Source organism: Zea mays, chromosome 10 (assembly GCF_902167145.1).
Source record: "Zea mays cultivar B73 chromosome 10, Zm-B73-REFERENCE-NAM-5.0, whole genome shotgun sequence".
Taxonomy (NCBI): domain Eukaryota; kingdom Viridiplantae; phylum Streptophyta; class Magnoliopsida; order Poales; family Poaceae; genus Zea; species Zea mays.
Genome location: NC_050105.1, coordinates 39325079 through 39342248, shown reverse-complemented (window position 1 = coordinate 39342248; position 17170 = coordinate 39325079). Strand labels below are relative to the sequence as shown.

General features: G+C 43.5%; 1 protein-coding gene across 2 annotated transcripts; it reads right to left on the bottom strand.

Moving 5' to 3' along the window:
* Window positions 1-3080: 3080 nt before the first annotated feature.
* Window positions 3081-15070, bottom strand: LOC100274106 (argininosuccinate synthase). 2 transcript variants are annotated; one of them, XM_008663418.3, is made up of 10 exons: window positions 14765-15070; window positions 14400-14446; window positions 14235-14316; window positions 6130-6286; window positions 5983-6031; window positions 5444-5626; window positions 4678-4752; window positions 4425-4610; window positions 4075-4163; window positions 3081-3827 (listed from the first exon to the last, which is right to left on the bottom strand). In XM_008663418.3, the coding sequence occupies exons 1-10, from the start codon at window positions 14787-14789 to the stop codon at window positions 3275-3277; spliced, it is 1446 nt and encodes a 481-aa protein (XP_008661640.1). In that variant the 5' UTR covers window positions 14790-15070; the 3' UTR covers window positions 3081-3274. The 2 variants fall into 2 exon arrangements, with proteins under 2 accessions (XP_008661640.1, NP_001141957.1); NM_001148485.1 differs by lacking the exon at window positions 14765-15070 and adding an exon at window positions 14593-14758 and having other exon boundaries at window positions 3089-3827.
* Window positions 15071-17170: the final 2100 nt, after the last annotated feature.

The window sequence follows — 17170 nt, the reverse complement described above, 5'->3', positions numbered from 1 at the left end:
CCTAGAGCAAAACCTATGCAAATAGACAAACTAGAATGTGCAAACTAGGTTTTGTCTAAGTGTTGCTATCTCTACCGTAATGGCTAAGTTTCAATCTACACTAAATAAGTATGTGTCGACGTTTCGACCCCGGGGGGTCCCTGGACCGACGAGTAAATTGTCGCTGCGTGTCCCAGCCCAGATGGGTCGGCGCGAGATGGAACACAAGGGGGGAAAAAGGGAACCACGGCTCGTGTTATCCTGCGTCCAGGGCGGATGCGCTTGCAGCAGGGGGTTACAAGCGTTCGCGAGGGAGGGAGAGAGCCTATTCGTCAGCCCGTCCTCCCGCGCGGCCACCTTCTCGTACGAGGGCCCTGGACCTTCCTTTTATAGATGTAAGGAGAGGGCCCAGGTATAGTGTAGATTGAAACTTAGCCATTGCGGTAGAGATAGCAACACTTAGACAAAACCTAGTTTGCACATTCTAGTTAGTCTATGTTGGGGACTTGTTCTCAAATGCTATGAGTTAAGAACAAGGCAACACAAAGTATTAAATGTTAATGTCCTTCTTCCTTCGAAGCATTATTTCCCTTAGGATATAACGATCTTCGGACGAAGGTCATGAAGGGCGTACCTTCATCATCACGGTATACATTAATGAAAGACAAAGCATGTGAAACATGAAATATAATATGAGTAATCATATAACATCATCCACATATCCTCATTATATAAACTTGGATAAATATAAAGACAATATTTTAGTTACATTTGTACCTTCGGCTTGACAGAAGGTGAAAATCCGAATGTTGCGCACGAGCGAATACAAGATGGCGTGAACAGTACAGGGGTATTGTTCATCTATTTATAGGCACAGGACGCAGCCTGTGAGAAATTACATTCGTGCCCTTTCCAAATGATTACAATCATAATACAAACTATCATGGGTTGATTGGTCATTTCATCTTTAAGTCGGTGCATCTAGAAATATACTCTGAAGCTCTCTGATTGATAGCTTCGGCTTTGTGTCCAACTTTCGAAGGTGTTTCTTCTTATGGGACCTTCGGCGATGAAGCAGACCCCTAACAGTCTATTTACATAGGTTTTGCTCTAGGGATTTATTTGTGGCCTAGTTTAGCGAAAGTTTTATAAGTCCTAATTCACCCCCCCTCTTAGGCGTCACCCGTTTCCTACAAAGTCGTGGTAGTACTAGGTGTTCACATTAGGTTCTTAATATAGTACTATAAATAAAAAGGCCGTTTGAAGTCCATGTGTACATTTTTAATTTGGGGTAGCTCCGTCCCTGTCTATTTCGTTGGAGTCTGAGTGGTTTTAGGATACTCTTGATTGAATTACGCTCTTATAATATAGATTATAAGAAGGCCGTTTGATGTCCAAGTGTACATTTTAAATTTAGGGTAGCTCTGTCTCGGTGTGTTCGATTGGAGTCCAAGTGATTTTAGTTCTAGTTTGGGTACTCTTCCATTGAAGTGGTTTGAAGGGATTAGGGAGTGTATGGATCCTCAATAGATAAAAAACTCCCACAATATATATTAATCCACTCAAATTCACTCATTACTAAAGTACTCAAACAAGGCATTAATGATTTGATCTCATTTAAAGGCTTTCTTCTAAGGCCGTCTACAGCAGTTTATCCATAGTTTACCCAAAAACACTGTTTTGTAATATCATGCATTGTAGACTGCACTGTTCGTTGGGTGAAGTTTGAATATAGAGATGGGTAAGCTACTGGAGATAGTTTGAGAGCAATGTTATAAGATTCGAGCGTGATTTGTTGTAATGTAATGATTACATGATTTTGTTTGGTTGCTTTGGGTAACGTGATCCAATCGGCACCAAATTTTAGAGAGCGACTATAATGTTAGGGAGGAGCGCTAACGAAGTTTCACAGGCTCGTATTGGTTCACGGAGCGATGGATTGCAGCTCTATCCAACCAAACGTCAACCAAGAGAATCTATTAGCGCAGTCAATTGATTACAGGCCAAAAGATCTGAACCAAATATCACCTTATTTTATTTTTTTTACTCACGAAATGGTTTCGGGTGCCTAAAATATGTACAAAATTATAACACTAACGCGTCCAGCATCTCACGTATGAGTTCACATAAAATGCAATACCTAGGTATCGCGCATATCCATGAGCTACATTACATTGCTCTTGTTCATTGAGACTAGCGATCCCTCTAAATTTCTCTCTATATCCCACTTTAACGCTATATTGTCAAGATTACATCCTTACTTTTTCGTCTCCCACAACGGTTCCCTCTATACTTCACTATAACCATAAAATATCATTTTTTATCCATACTTTTCATCTATTATCATTTTTTCATCTACTAATAATCACTCACGGGCACAAACCACGAGAATGAAACAGTTGTTGGAGGCTCGCCACGCAGCCGTGGTGAGAGGGGGCCTTGCCGCCATTTAGCCTGCGCGATATATGGTTATTTAAAATGTTGTTTTGCGCACTGTAGAGTACATTGTTCGCAGATTAGATTTTAAATATAGGTATTAGGATGGGTAAGCTACTGGAGCATAAACTACGAGCTGCTAGAGGAAGTTGGATCCTTGTAGGTACCGCTGCAGAGTCTGTTGCATTTACTTCTGCTGTCAAACTTGTAGCCTTGATATTCGTACGTCTCACGACGTTAAGCCGATACACAAGTAAATGTCACTTAGTATTCTCTTAGACTATGTCCAGCGGTTCATCCATATGATCATTTAAAATACTATTTTATACTGTAGACTTTATTGTTCACAGAGTTAAGTTTAAATATAGGTACATAGATGGATAAACTGCTAGAGCATATGGATGAATCGCTGGACGCGGTCTTAAGAGAATATAGGTACAGTGATGGATAAGCGACAACCACAAGCTGCTAGAGACAGTCTAAACTCTAAAGCGTGCTTTAACTTATTGTATCCCCCTAGTAGCCCTCGTTTTAATCAATAATCTCCAGCTTAAGTACCAGAAATTGAAATTTGTGTAATGGCATGAACGGTGTATCAGTTCGAATCGTCAAGGTATCTAAAGTCATAGATAGACATCGCTCCAACGTTATCGCAGATCAATAGATGACGATAATCGACCAGAATGGTCTGCTCAATATAAACCAATGAGAAAAGCAGCTGATGTAGCAATGATAATATTTTGGTTTGGACAATGTAAACGGATGGTAAAACAGCATGGTGAACTCCCCACCAAACACCCATCTGTCTGCAATCACTGGGAAACAGATGTTTTTATTTCTAAATCAAGCAGGCAACTACTCAGATACCCTTCTCCAGCATCGCCCGGACCCGTGTCGGTAGGCCGTACAGCCTGATGAACCCCTCGGCGTCAGCTTGGTTGTAGATCTCCCCGTTCTCAAACGAGGAGATATCTTCCCTGTACAGGCTGTAGGGGCTCTTCCGGGACGCGACGTTCACGGAACCCTTGTACAGCTTCAGGGTCACTGAACCAGTGGTCGTCGCGGTAACCTTCTCCATGAAGGCATCAAAGGACTGCCGGAGCGGGTCAAACCAGCGGCCAGCATAGACCAGCTCGGCGTACTTGAGGGCAATGATGTCCTTCCACTGCATGGTCTCCCTGTCCAGGGTCAGGGACTCCAACTCGCGTACCGCGGCTGCCATGATGGTGCCACCGGGGGTCTCATAGACCCCACGTGACTTCATGCCGACCAGCCTGTTTTCCACCATGTCGATACGCCCAATCCCATGCTTTCCACCGATTTCATTGAGCTCCGCGAGGAGGGATGCTGGTGAGAGGTCTCGGCCATTGATTGAAACAGGAACACCAGCAATGATACCAATCTCCAAATACCTGAATGTATGCGGCTCGGCATTAATCTATCACGGTATGCATACATATGCATCTAGTGTACAAATGGAAAAAAAACCTATGTTTATACTGATCATATTAAGTTCCAGGCCAATCCTGCTTTGGATGGATCCAACTCTGGAATACCAGGTGCAGTAATGCTCAATTGTGCATACACAGTAAACTGTGCTACAGATTGCAGCAAAAATGAAAAAAAAAAGAGCGGAAAGATTTAATATTGATCACTCACTCAGGTTTCGAGGGCGCATTTTCTGGAGCAATCGACATCATATACATATCTTCCTTTGGCTCATTTGCTGGGTCCTCCAGGATGTCACCCTGCAATGTAGAGAATGATTCACTTCATCTCGCATCAAAGATGGGCGTCATGTTGTTTGGTTAAAGGTGTCGACAAGTGCAGGACATTAATTCAGAACACTAATGTGGCATTTTGCATATATTGGCTTAAAAGTTGGAACGTAACCATCTTGTAAAGTTCTGGTAACTAAGATTCTGTCCTACATGTAAAGAAAAAGATATTAAACTACAAAAAATGCTTTGATAAAACTTGAAGCAATAAACATGAAAAATGGACAATACCTCATGGCTAAGGTGCCACAAGTTTCGGTCTCGGCTGTATATTGATTTCTTTGAAACTGGAACAGGTACATTATGTTTCTTTGCATATTCAATAGCATCTTCACGTCCTGTGATATCCCACTCCCTCCAAGGTGCCACCACTTTAAGTTCAGGATTTAAAGCATAGAATGTAAGCTCAAAGCGAACCTGCAGAATAAGGGTAGCATTACAAGATGACCAGACACATTAATATACAGGCTAACAGCGTCACTACCTGATCATTGCCTTTTCCAGTGCAACCATGGGCAACTGCATCCGCACCAACTTCCTTGGCAACATCAACCATTGCCTGCAGTGGAGATATAATGCCATAAAACTTGGAGCATTCAAAAGAGTAAGAGTGTATTAATGCTGCCAACACAATCCCACCTACAGATCCTAAAGAATATATGCAGCATTCAGAACATTATTTGAAGCATATTTCAATATTTTATTTCAACTAAATAAAAGAAACAGCACGCCCTACCCCATGATATTCTTGCTCCACTAGTTCTGCATGATGCCCATAAGATTCACAGTAGGTTAACTGGACAGATCATTCCAAGCCAAACAACAGCTGAGCCACCTACTCTACAGGGCTAGCAGACCAAATCAACAAAACAAAGATGATCATCCAAAGCTTCTAAGGCTTGTACCTGAGACTTTTATGAAACAAATATGTAAAGACAAATTTGCCAAGTCTATGTACACCAAGAAGCATACCATGTACTATTGGAACAGATTTGATATATGCTATAAAAGAGTAAATGGCTACCAAAAGTTACGTCAAGTTTACATCAGCAACTTTGGTGCTGCAGTAGCGATTATAATTCAAATGTTATCTCTACCATCATGTGCATTTAATTTACAGTACACTGTAAACCATGACATCAATCAAATCTCAAGGAATTATGCAAACATCAGAAATTACTTTTCAAGAAATTCATGCAGATTATTTGTGATTATACAATAACAAGATGCAGCTATTGTATTAATTTCACCTTAGCAATAACAGGCCTAGCCATCGAAGTCCCAAGCAGATACTTTCTTTCATAAACTGCACCTGCACGCAGGCAGGGGTATATATATTCACTAACAAATTCTTCTTTGAGGTCCTTCACAACAAGCTGACATGCACCACTGGCTTTTGCCTTCTTCTCCAACCCTTCCAATTCAATGGCACCCTAGGGAGGGTTAAGTAAATGTATTTAAACAGATGGTTAGATACAAGAAAATGGATAGAAAATCCAAGCCATGACACTGCCTATTTACATATTGACAACCAAAAAATAATAAATCACTAGGAAGATTAAAAATATAAAAAGGATTCACAACTTCATAAATTAGGACAATACAAAGCCATAGAAACAATAGGTGAAGAAACTATTAGTTTTGGAACTCCTGGCAGGAATGCAACCAGCAGAAACATTATGCAAGTATGTGAAATAAGAAAGAGACATGGGAGGGAAAGAAACAGGAATATGTTGGCTAGACATTACAAGCTTCAGAATAGGCCAAGCAATAATATTAGGAAACATACCTGGCCAACATCAGCAGTGAAACAAACGACTTCACAACCATAGTTCTCCCTTGAATTAGTAAACCAAAAAAAATAAAGCTTGCAGAAGTTAGACAAATGTAGACTTCAAACTTCGTAAAAGACAATTAAAATAAGGAATATATATACCTGAGCCATGGAACAATAACGGATGTATCCAAACCACCACTATAAGCTAAAACAACTTTGTTTAATTTTCCACGCAAACCGCCCTTGGTTTGATCACCGCTACTGGCAGTGGAAATTGCACCCTGCTCTTTTCCAGTTGCCATTGCACACCTGATAGCTGTGCATCGTTCATAAAGATACAGAAGTTATTATCATAGTAATAGAAAATTGCTATTTGAGGTAGCAGTTACAAAATTAGTTTTTTTTCTCGAAGGCGCAGGGGAACTGCGCCTTAAATATATTAAGAAGACCAGAGGTTACAGCAAGGAACTCCTTACGGAGGCCAGCAATGGAAACCGGACTCAAAAAACTACTACAGAAACAGGGGGGGGGTGTCAGACAAAGGAGCTGCCAAGGAGACCCTTGGCCCCAGCTAATTCCCAAAGTCTTCTCCCGTCGTCGGCCTGCCGAAGGATAGAGGAGAGACTGGGAGCCTGACCATCAAACACACATCTATTGCGGTGATTCCAAATCATCCAGGCCCCCGAAGAGATCAGAGATCTCAAACCTTTCTTGACCATTAAGGATGTCAGGCCCAGCTGGGGAGCAAGGCTATGCAACCCAAACTTTCTGAGCAATTTATACCAGAAGATCCTTGCAAACACACATGAGACCAGCAGGTGGTTAATAGATTCAGGTTCTTGGTCACATAACGGACAGCTGCTTGGATGCATGCCCCTCTTTGCCGGTCTGTCAGCAGTCCAGCACCTGTTATGGGCCACAAGCCATAGGAAGAAACGACATTTTGATGGAGCCCAAGTTTTCCAGACCCTCTTGTATTGACCAGATGTACAGGATCCTAGGAAAAGACCCTTGTAAGCTGCTTTCGCCGAATACTTTCCATTTGGGGCTACACTAAAGATATGTCTATCTTCAATGTGAGGGTGCAGCTCAATTTCAGACAGACAGGCCCAGAGCTTTAAGCAATCTACCAAAACCCCAACAGTAAGACCACCTCTAATGTCAGATATCCATCTTCTGTTTAGCAAACCTCTGATGGTCTCCAGGACCTCCTGTTCTGCAAAGGGGGAGTCCAAGACAGCCAGGTTGTGTCTAGGAAAGCCAAGAGCTTCCAGGTCAACTGTCATATCCTCTGTCCACCCTGCCCAATGAGATTTTTGTAGAAGAGGTCCACTACCGCTGCTTTTTCACCATGCTCAGTTAGAATATGGTCTCCATAAATCAGCCTGGCAACAAAGTTTTTCCTCTTGCGAATAGGTTGTCACTAAAATTTCCTATTACAAGCAGTAAGAAGCTATTTAGTCGTACAGTTAAGTTAAGTTAACGAAGAACAGCAATATTGCAGGACCACCCTTCCAGAAACTCTTTCAATCCACCCTTTTTGCCTAAAATGGTTGGTCCATATACTCCATTAGATGAGAATAAGCCAGAGTCCACCAAAGTGAAAAATACAAAGATTGAACAAAAGATGTGTTCAATTAGATTCTTAGTCATGTCCCGTTAAGGCCCATATGGCCCCATGAGGCTCTCTATATACACATAGCTTATGGTAATTAAGTCAAGAATTATGGTAAGGGTTAAACTAATTTGACCCACCCGATCCATTTTTTCCCCTTGAGGGGATCCTTCCTCTGGCATTTCTGGTTTGGCCCGTCGCCATGCTTTCTTTCTTGTGCCCCATCACCATCCATCCACAGTCTTTGTCGCCTGAACTTCATCCACGCCAACCCCACTACATCTAGTGTGGTCCGCCTCTGTCTGTGCGGCCATTGTCAAGCGCGGACTTCATTCATGTGGTCCATCTCCGTCCGCACTGCTTCATCACAGATTATCTGCCTTCATCCACTCATCGCCTTCACAATGTGGACCTGTCCACACCCCGGCTTCCAGGGACCCGCCTTCACGCAGGATGCGTCCATTTGCATTTTTCCTCCATGCCACCCGCCAGTCGCCCCCTGCTTCGTGGGACACTGCACGCACGCCTGCAGTCCGGAGGCCATGATCCTATATGATTATCCAGTGCACAGGTTCGTCTTCTTCACCGAGTTCGTTTGCTGCTGCTGCTGCCTTTGACAACTGTCTGCTCGGCACAAGGAACAGAGGATTTACAGCTGGTGTTCTCTGTGGCCTGCTCTGCTGCTGTTGGCTGTCTGCTCTGTTCTAATGTTTCTGGTGATGTTGTGGTGCCATTGATATCTTGGAATTGCAGAGGTCTGTATCGGCTGTACTCTGTTTTGCTGCTGGGGTGCGAGCTGTGATTTGGTCTGCTGCTTTTGTACTCTGTGTTGCTGGTGGTGTTGGAATTCAGAATAATGGGTGCTGAACTGCTGATATCGCTGGATTGTCTCTATAGCTGCTGCCTCTGATAACATTACATTTAGGGCCTGTTTGGGAGATCTTCGCTTCAAGAACTTCAGCTTTGTTGCAGTTTTTCTATCCAAACGGATCCAGCTTCACAAGCTTTAGTTTCAAAAAAATGAAACTAGAGACCAGTTTCATGAAATTTTCGAAGCTCCTAAAAGGGTGCTTCAGAAACCATATTTTCATACCCCCTCATGAAGTTGCAGAAAAATTACCCACCACGCCACTAGTTACATGTCGTAACCCTTCGCTCACGATCTCTTCCATATTCCCTGTTTCGCTTGTTTTCTTCCGTAGACGATTGGTGGCGGCTGCTCCTCCTCGAGCAGCAACCTCGGAATCATAGTTTTTAAGGTGGTAAGGTGAGATGAGGCGAGCCACCATCGCCTTACCGCCTAGGCGTGCTAAGGCGAGTTCTTATGCAAGGCGAGCCACCCTCACCTAACCGCTTAGGCGACGCTTAAGCGTCGCCTTACAGACGCCTTAAAAACTATGCTTGGAATTGGACGCCATGGAGGGAGAAGACAACAGCATCCAACAGGATGCCACCCAATAGATGGATCAAATCCTCTTCCAGCGAGGTGTTCCTATCGATCGAGAGAATCCCCCTGACGTCGTCGTTCGTGGACAGGTCATCACCTCCATGGGAGTTGGCCATGGGCACCGCTGTCATGAGCTACACAGCCACCACCATGGGGCCTAACCGGGGCGCAGCTGCCGCCGCGGGGCCTGGTCGGGGCATCACCGCCATAGGGCACGGAGCCACCACCGTGGGGCCTGGCTGAGGCACCGCCGCCACGGGGAATGGAGCCGCCATCGTGGGGCCTGGCCGGGGTACCGCCACCGTCGGGCCTGGCTAGGGCACCGCCGCCACGGGCCTCGCCACTGCAGGCCACGTTGTCAGCACCGCGGAACACGCAGACAACACCGCCAACCACGCAGATGCCACCACGGGCCACGCAGCCGCCTCCACAGAGCTTGGTCGGGGCGTCGCCGCCATTGGGCTCGAACTTGACATGAATGGAGACGAAGGGCTTCTGTGTATTCAATTCAGTACTCCAGTATTGTTGTCGCCTTCCCAACTCCTGTGCGGCTTGAGCTCAATTGTCGCGAGGGCTGTGCACGGCGCCACAGCCCTTTGGCGACAACGACGGTGGTCACAGCCTTAATCGACAATTGCAATTGCGCCCGTAGCCATGGTGAAATCTGATGCGCCCACAACGGTGCAGATGTGCAGTGATGGCAGATGCGCCAACAACCATGAGATGAGCCGATGACGGCGAATGCGCTAGCCTATCTCATTCATGCTCTCCCGTGCTGGTACGCCCTACGTCGTCGTGCCTCCTTAGGATGCGTTCGCGCCTCCTTCCTCTGTCCTCTCATTTCCCCAACTTGACATAGTGCAAAATAACTACTTGATGGTACAACGAACCGCTCATTGTTCTGTAGAAAACATCCCGTGAACCTTTTTGATTGTACGGTGAATCTATCTTGTTTGGGACGACGAGCCTAGGTGACCCCGACCCGTGTTTTGGGTTGTCGATCCTAGGTCAGGGAACGCGCCATCGACCCTAAATCTTGTTACTATGGTCACATCCAACAAGAATCACCTGATTGACTGCAAGAAAATTGTTGATGGTTCGATAATACACATGTCTAATGGCACATCTTGTCATGTTACTCATGAAGGCATTTTTTTCTTCTCATTTTTATGTACCTGAAATTTCTTTGGTCCCTCAACTATCCATGGATTTGTTATCCATTGGTCAAAAAGCTGATATAAATTGTTTGTTAGTTTTGATGACTCATCATGTTTATTCGAGACCATGGCATTGGTCGTGTGATTGGGACATGTCATCGTCATAGAGATTCTTCTAACCCCTATGTTTTGGACAATTTACATTTCCCTCTAGTCGTGTCATCACTCATCAGTTGTGTCCCCATCAACCTCATCTCTTGCCAAATGGCATCATCGCCTTGGAAATCTATGTGGATCTCATTTGTCCACTCTTGTTCATCAAGAATGTTTGGGGCATGTTTTTGTTGACTACCTTTCATTGTTAGGGTTGCAAGCATGGAAAACATATACAACTTCCATGTGTGTCTATTGCGTCTCATTCTATTCGACCATTTGACCTTGTTCATTTAGATGTATGGGGTCCTGCACCTTTTGTTATGAAAGGTGGTCATGAGTATTATTTTGTTTTTGTTGATGACGATTCTTGCTACACATGGATTTATTTCATGAAACATTGGTCCCAATCGTGTTTCATTTACCAATCATTTGTTCACATGGTTAACACATAGTTTTTTGCTACTATTAGAGTTGTTTTACCCTAACTCTAGTGGTGAGTACTTTTCTTATGCTTTTCGTCATTTTTTGTCCTCAGAAGGTACTCTTCCCCCGCTCGTGTGATGGCACTCACATTCAAAACGATGTTGTTGAACATGAACATCATCTCACTCGCACACTTTTGATTGCCTCCTTTGTTCCTTCACATTTCTAAGAGGTTGTTTCCACATCTACTTATCTTATTAAAAGACAACCATTGTCTAAATTGACTAGCAAGTGTCCTAGTGAAGTTCTTTTTGGAACTCCTAGCTATGATCATCTTCACAATTTTGCATGCCTATGATATGTTCTACTTGCACCTCATCAACGAACTAGGTTAACTGCTCAGTCATATAGGATATAGTCCTAAGCACAAGGGTTATCGTTGTTATGATCCTTCTTCCCATTGCATGTGTATCTCTCATGATGCCACTTTTGTTGAGAACTGTCCTTTCTTTTTTAATTCCACTATAAAGTCATCATATGCTCCTACAAAGTGCACATCTTTTATGTCCCTTCCCGCTATTTCCATTAGTGATGATGTTGTTCCATCGTTTGTGTCTCCACCATTCACCACTACTCTTGCACTTCCACCCATTCATGTTGCTTCTAACCTTCCCCATCTATTACCGCCATTCTTGATCCAACAACTTCGCCTCTGCCACCGCCTCCACCTCTGTTTTTCTAAACCACGTATCATACAAGTTTTCAATAATCCCCTAAAGCATGGTTATTAAAAATACGCTTAAGCGCCTTTTAAGCACTAGAGCACTACTCAGAACGTAAAACGCTGCAACGTTTCACGAAAAAAATGTAAAATGTCCGTTTTAGGCGCTAAAGCACCCCTTTTAGAGTTTAAACGCTCTAGACCGTAAAAAGGTCGCGTTTTGGCGCTTTTCTAACCTTCTAACCCAGTCGCCGATAATTTTCCCTAACCGAAAACATGCACCCTCCATCTTTTGCGTCATGCCCACAGCCTCTGCACGTTGAGCCAGCCGTCATGATGCCTTCATCGCCTCGCTAGGATTCGCCGCTGGTAAGACACCTTGCCTAAGTTCATCGCCTCCCTCCCCTCCTCCTTGCGTAGCTGCTCAAGTCCCTTGCTCCCCCGCGGCGGTGCCACGCTGCCTCCCTGTTCGCGCTCGTCGCTGCCCTGCTCTGTCAGCTCGCCGCCTCCTGTGTCACGGACTCATGGTCCCGAGTCCCCTGCACCCCATGATGACAGCCCTGCCTCCCTGCTCGCGCCCAGCCCCGAGTACCCTACTCGGCCCCGCCTGCAACAGCCCCTCCCTGCTCTCATCCTTCTCCCCTCCCCTGCTCTCATCCTCCCCTGACATGCTCTGATTTTGGTCCTTTGGAGACCAAAACTGGCAAGCAGTAGTGATGCTAATGCATCTTGTGAGGCCTGCTGCTACTAGATTTGCTACTACATTCCTAACCTAGAGGGAGATTGAGTAACACTTGTGTGCTTGCAGTTGTGGACATTGCATTCCACTTTAGTTGCTTTTGTGCTATGTTTGTGGTTGTGGACTACTGGACATTTCATTCCACTTTGTTTGTCATTGTCGACTTGATAGATGCTATTAGTTGAACGCTTGAACTTGTGTTATTGTGGTAGTGTGGTTGTGGACATGTTATATTGTTATGTGAAATTATGTTATATTGATATTTTCTCCATGTTGTTTAAAAGACGTTTTAAAGCTCGCTTAAACATTTTAATAAAGTCAAAAAGTACCCATGCGCGTTTCACCGTTTTATCGCTTTAATAACCTTGCCCTAAAGATTCTCAAGCCCTTCCATATCGTTCCCCCACCTTGGTGAACCCTGATGAGCTAAATTTTGGTGCTTCTGATAATAATATTGATGAGTTACATATTTCTTTTGATCAGTTACAGGTTCCTCCACGATATAACCTTCAAGACGTAGTACTATTTGTCCTAAAGAGAATTGTTGTTTTTCGCATGTGTGTGTTGTTGTTGATGAGCCATCCACTTATTAGGAAGCTTCTCTTAATCCAGAATGGGCAGCTAGCTATGTCTGAGGAAAATGCTATACTTGATCGTCAAGGCACTTGGGATGTTGTTCCATTGCCATCACACGCGGTGCCTATTACATCTAAGTGGGCATTCAAAGTTAAGACCAATTCAAAAGGCTCTACAGAGATACATAGGTTTTCAGCGGACTCAAGGTCTAGATTACAATGAGACATTTGCACCTGTTGCTCATATGACAATGGTTCATGCATTAGTTGCAATGGTTGCTTCTTCTTGGCCTATATCTCAAATGGATATCAAGAAAGCTTTTCTTCATGATTTGACTGAAGAAGTTTATATGCAACCACACCCGAGGTGTTGTTGCTCCTCTAGGATATGTTTTGTCGTCTTCGCGGTGCTTTATATGACCTTAAACAGGCACCTCGTGCTTGGCACGAGTGTTTTGTATCTATGATACGAACTACTAGTTTTTCACCTAGTGCTCATGATTCAGCTTTCTTTATTCATTTATCACTATGTGGTTGTACTTTGCTTCTTCTATATGTTAATGATATGCTAATTATGAGTGATGATGAGGATCACATTTCTCATGTGAAGCGAAGCAACAGCTTAGTGTTGAATATCAAACATCTGATTTGGGCCCTCTCAATTATTTCTTAGCCATTGAAGTCAAGCAATCTATCAAAGGATGCCATCTTTCTCAGTCTGAGTACGATCTTATTGCTCATTTAGGCATCATTGGTAACCGAGCGGCTGCAACGGCCATGGTTCTTCATTTACAACTTCATCCCACTGATGGTACACCACTTGAGGATCCCTCAAGATATCAACATATTGTTGGTAGTCTTGTTTATCGCATTGTTACCAGACCTGATATTGCTCTTGTGGTCCATATTTTGAGTATGTTTGTGTGTGCACTATTTTAATTCATTTTGGCCACTTACTCCGTGTGCTACTGTACTTATTGGGGACATCATCTCATTATTATTCTATTCTCCTGATTGTCTGCTTCAGCTTCATACTTACTCAAACTCCGCTTGGGCAAGTGACCCAACAGATAGTTGTTCCGTAACAGGGTACTGCATTCTTCATGTCTCTTCTCCCATTGTCTGGAAGACGAAGAAACAGTTTGTTGTTTCTAGTCCTAATATACAGGCCAAACTTCGAGCACTTGACACTATTACTGCAGAAACTACCTAATCTAATCCTCAGGCGATTCTAATTGCTCCTTACAAGCTTTGAATGAGACCGGTCTGGTTGATGCCTATGGTCTCTACCCATTGTTTGTAAAGTCCCCACCGAGAGCCCATTCAAGCAAGTAGAAGTTCTATTCCTAGAATGATTTACACTAAGACAGTAGAATTAGAAGTCCTAAATACTCAACCGCTGTTGAATCCTAGTCCAAGTAGGATCTGTACCTTGGCCATTGCGGACCTTGTTACGGTGGCGGTGAACCTGAACAGCCATCACGCCAGAAACAGAATTCGATGGGGCTCCAGCCTGGCATCCATATCAACGGTTGGCATGACTGCCGCTTTGTCATGACAAGTCGAAAACAGAGGGTGGCAAACCGTCGTTTTTACCTTGTGAATAAGGCAGGCTGAACTGAAGTCAGAACGGACACTAATTCCTGCAAGGCCACAGCAAAGAAGCCGTTAGAGCAGCAGCGTAAACACGTAACAAAGCCTAGAAACATCTAACGCGGCCATGTCAGTGACGGACTTGACGCCGGGATTCAACTAAACGCTTGTACGAAGATTTGGGATTTGGGAGTACATAAATCAGAAGAAGACGAATCCCTGGTCGCCTCGACGGGATTGGAGTGACACGCCGCGTCCATCGCGGCAAGGCGGATTGGGTTTGGTCGCTACTCCAATAGCGACGCGACGGAAAGTCGTGCACAGGTTAGAACAGAGTGAAGCGGGCAAGCAGGCGAGCCGCGGCTTACCGCAAGGTCCTCGCGCCGACGCCATTCCCGGAGAGGAGAAGCGGAAGGGGGCTCCGAGGGCGCGGGCTGGCGGCGGCCGCGCGGGTCGGACAAGAGTAGGACTACGGAGAGGTTTACCTACTGGGCTCTGCCGATGGAGTTCGGGGCTTTTTGATCAGCGGAGCCGCCGGTGCTATTGTAGGGCCGGACTGGGCCGGCAAGCCGTCGCCTGTTGATCGGTCGATCGCCGGTCTCTGAACCTTCACACCTCGGGCCTGTTTGCCTTAACCGCATCCAGGGATAGGCCCAAGGCCTGTAACTGGGTGTTTGATTACCGCGATCGCGTGAAGTCTAGCCACGATATAAAGAAGTATATAATGTACGTATAGAGATGGCGATGGAAGTCCAATTCTTAATTCCCCGTGGAAAATAATTTCTCTGTTAGGGTTTGTTAGATTTGCTCTCACGCCCGGTTTGGATCATTGGAACTGAATTTCATTCTAATAATAATAATTTTAGGCATATATCAATTAAGCTAATTCGGTTTTATGTAAAATATATTTATATACTATTATTATCAAATGTCGGAGATATTTATATGCTAGATATTTACTATAGAAGAGTGAGACGAAGAGTGTCATGTAAGTTACATAATAGAAACAAATTCTACTAATGCATAAAATCATTTCACATGGATTGTATAGAATTGGATGGGTTTACGTTCCAAATAAGTCAAAATCTTTTAATTTTTTTAATATCATTTAATCACATGGGATAAGAATAATTGAACAATGCATTAGGGGATGGAGAAGTTTCTTCCCCACGGGAATGTAAACGGGAAAATTCTCCCCCAACGGATAAGCGGGAACGGGGATGAGAAAGCATTCACCATCCTCGTTTCCCACGGGGACCCGTTAAACTTACGTGTGACGATATTTTTATGTAATAGCTAATGATAAAAATAAATAATTACATTGTCAAGAGATCACTCGTTGTACAAATGTGTTCATTTTAATGTACACATAATGATTTTTTACATCTAACAATATGAATAAGTGGCTGTAACATCCCTGGTGTTTACCTCCTGTTAAACTGTGCTTATGGACTCAAGCACAAAATATCGACAATAATAATGGTCTCTATGTTCTAATATTCACCTATCAAAATTTATTTATCTTTTTCATCTCTGTCTATCTGGCATGTTCTAACTGCTCCGCAAAGTCCGAACGTATTTGTTATGGAAATGGACGAGTCTGGTGATTATTTAAATTTCATTGATCACGAACATACGAATTTGGAAATTTAGTTCATCCCTTCGATTTCATCCCAAACAAATTTTTTGAGAAGTCGACGACTAAAATTTTAGGTGTAAAATAATTTAGTCACCTCTCGTCAATCGAGGCATCACGTCCGAGGATTTATAATTGAGATTTGATTCTCCAATAAATCATCTATGCCAGAAGGATCAGGTGTTCGAGTGGTAGATGAAAGTATCTGATTTTAACTTGTGTTGGACTCAGTTCGTACTAGTATAACCGATATCGTTTTGGTTCATCTTGTTTGTATCTCGTTCTAAACTCGAATTCCAGAACACTATCGTATATCCCTTTGACTACCGACAAAATCAGTCTCAAATATCAAGGCTGGTGTGATTTTGTTCGGTTTGATTGCATCTTGTTTTGATCTAAATCTTAGAACACGGATGTATACAGATTTTTGCATAAAAAGAAAAGCCAAAGAGAAATAAAAAGTAAGAAAATGGAAAAATCTGGAAAAAAAATCTTCAACGCTTATCCCACAACCGCCTCTATCCAGGATATTTTCCCCACATCATCCCCTTCAGGGCATGTTCGTTTGCAGGGGATTATTTCCCCCAGTGGATCTAATCCAGGGAGGGATTAAGTGAATCCCTCCCTTTCACTTAATTCCCTTGGGGGTTTAATCCCTCTATGGTTTAATCCCTGCCTCAAAATATTCATTCGGTTGATCCCTGCCATATACAACAGAATTCAACAAGGAAACAAAAGAAGCAAGTCCGGCAACAATTCAATACTTCTCTGAATTCTGAGAATTTCTTAGGCCCATCAATTTCATATTGATATATCACGTAAAATCTAAAATTTCATATGTATACATAGTGAAGCATATTTGTCAATTGATCAAGTAAAATACAAGGTATCACAATATATTGTACAGTTGCAATTATATCGCAGAAATGATTTGACAGGGAAAAAATACAAATATAAAAACTGAAAGACTGAAAGAAAACTACTGCTAGAAAATTGAAAGCATGTTGAATGCAAAAGCTTTTGCATGGGAAGGACTCGACTGCACTACTGATCCTCCAACTGGTTTCGAAAAACAACAGTATTGTATGTTTCAGAGGAGAAATCCATGAGGATTGGTGAAAAGAAGCTGCCCAGTACA

Coding starts and splice junctions, on each gene's coding strand:
- LOC100274106 (XM_008663418.3), bottom strand. CDS start 14,789: ATGGCGTCGGCGCGAGGACCTTGCG. Junction 14,317..14,399: donor CAGCCTGCCTTATTCACAAG/GTAAAAACGACG, acceptor TATGGATGCCAG/GCTGGAGCCCCATCGAATTC. Junction 4,753..5,443: donor CTAGGCCTGTTATTGCTAAG/GTGAAATTAATA, acceptor TCTCCACTGCAG/GCAATGGTTGATGTTGCCAA.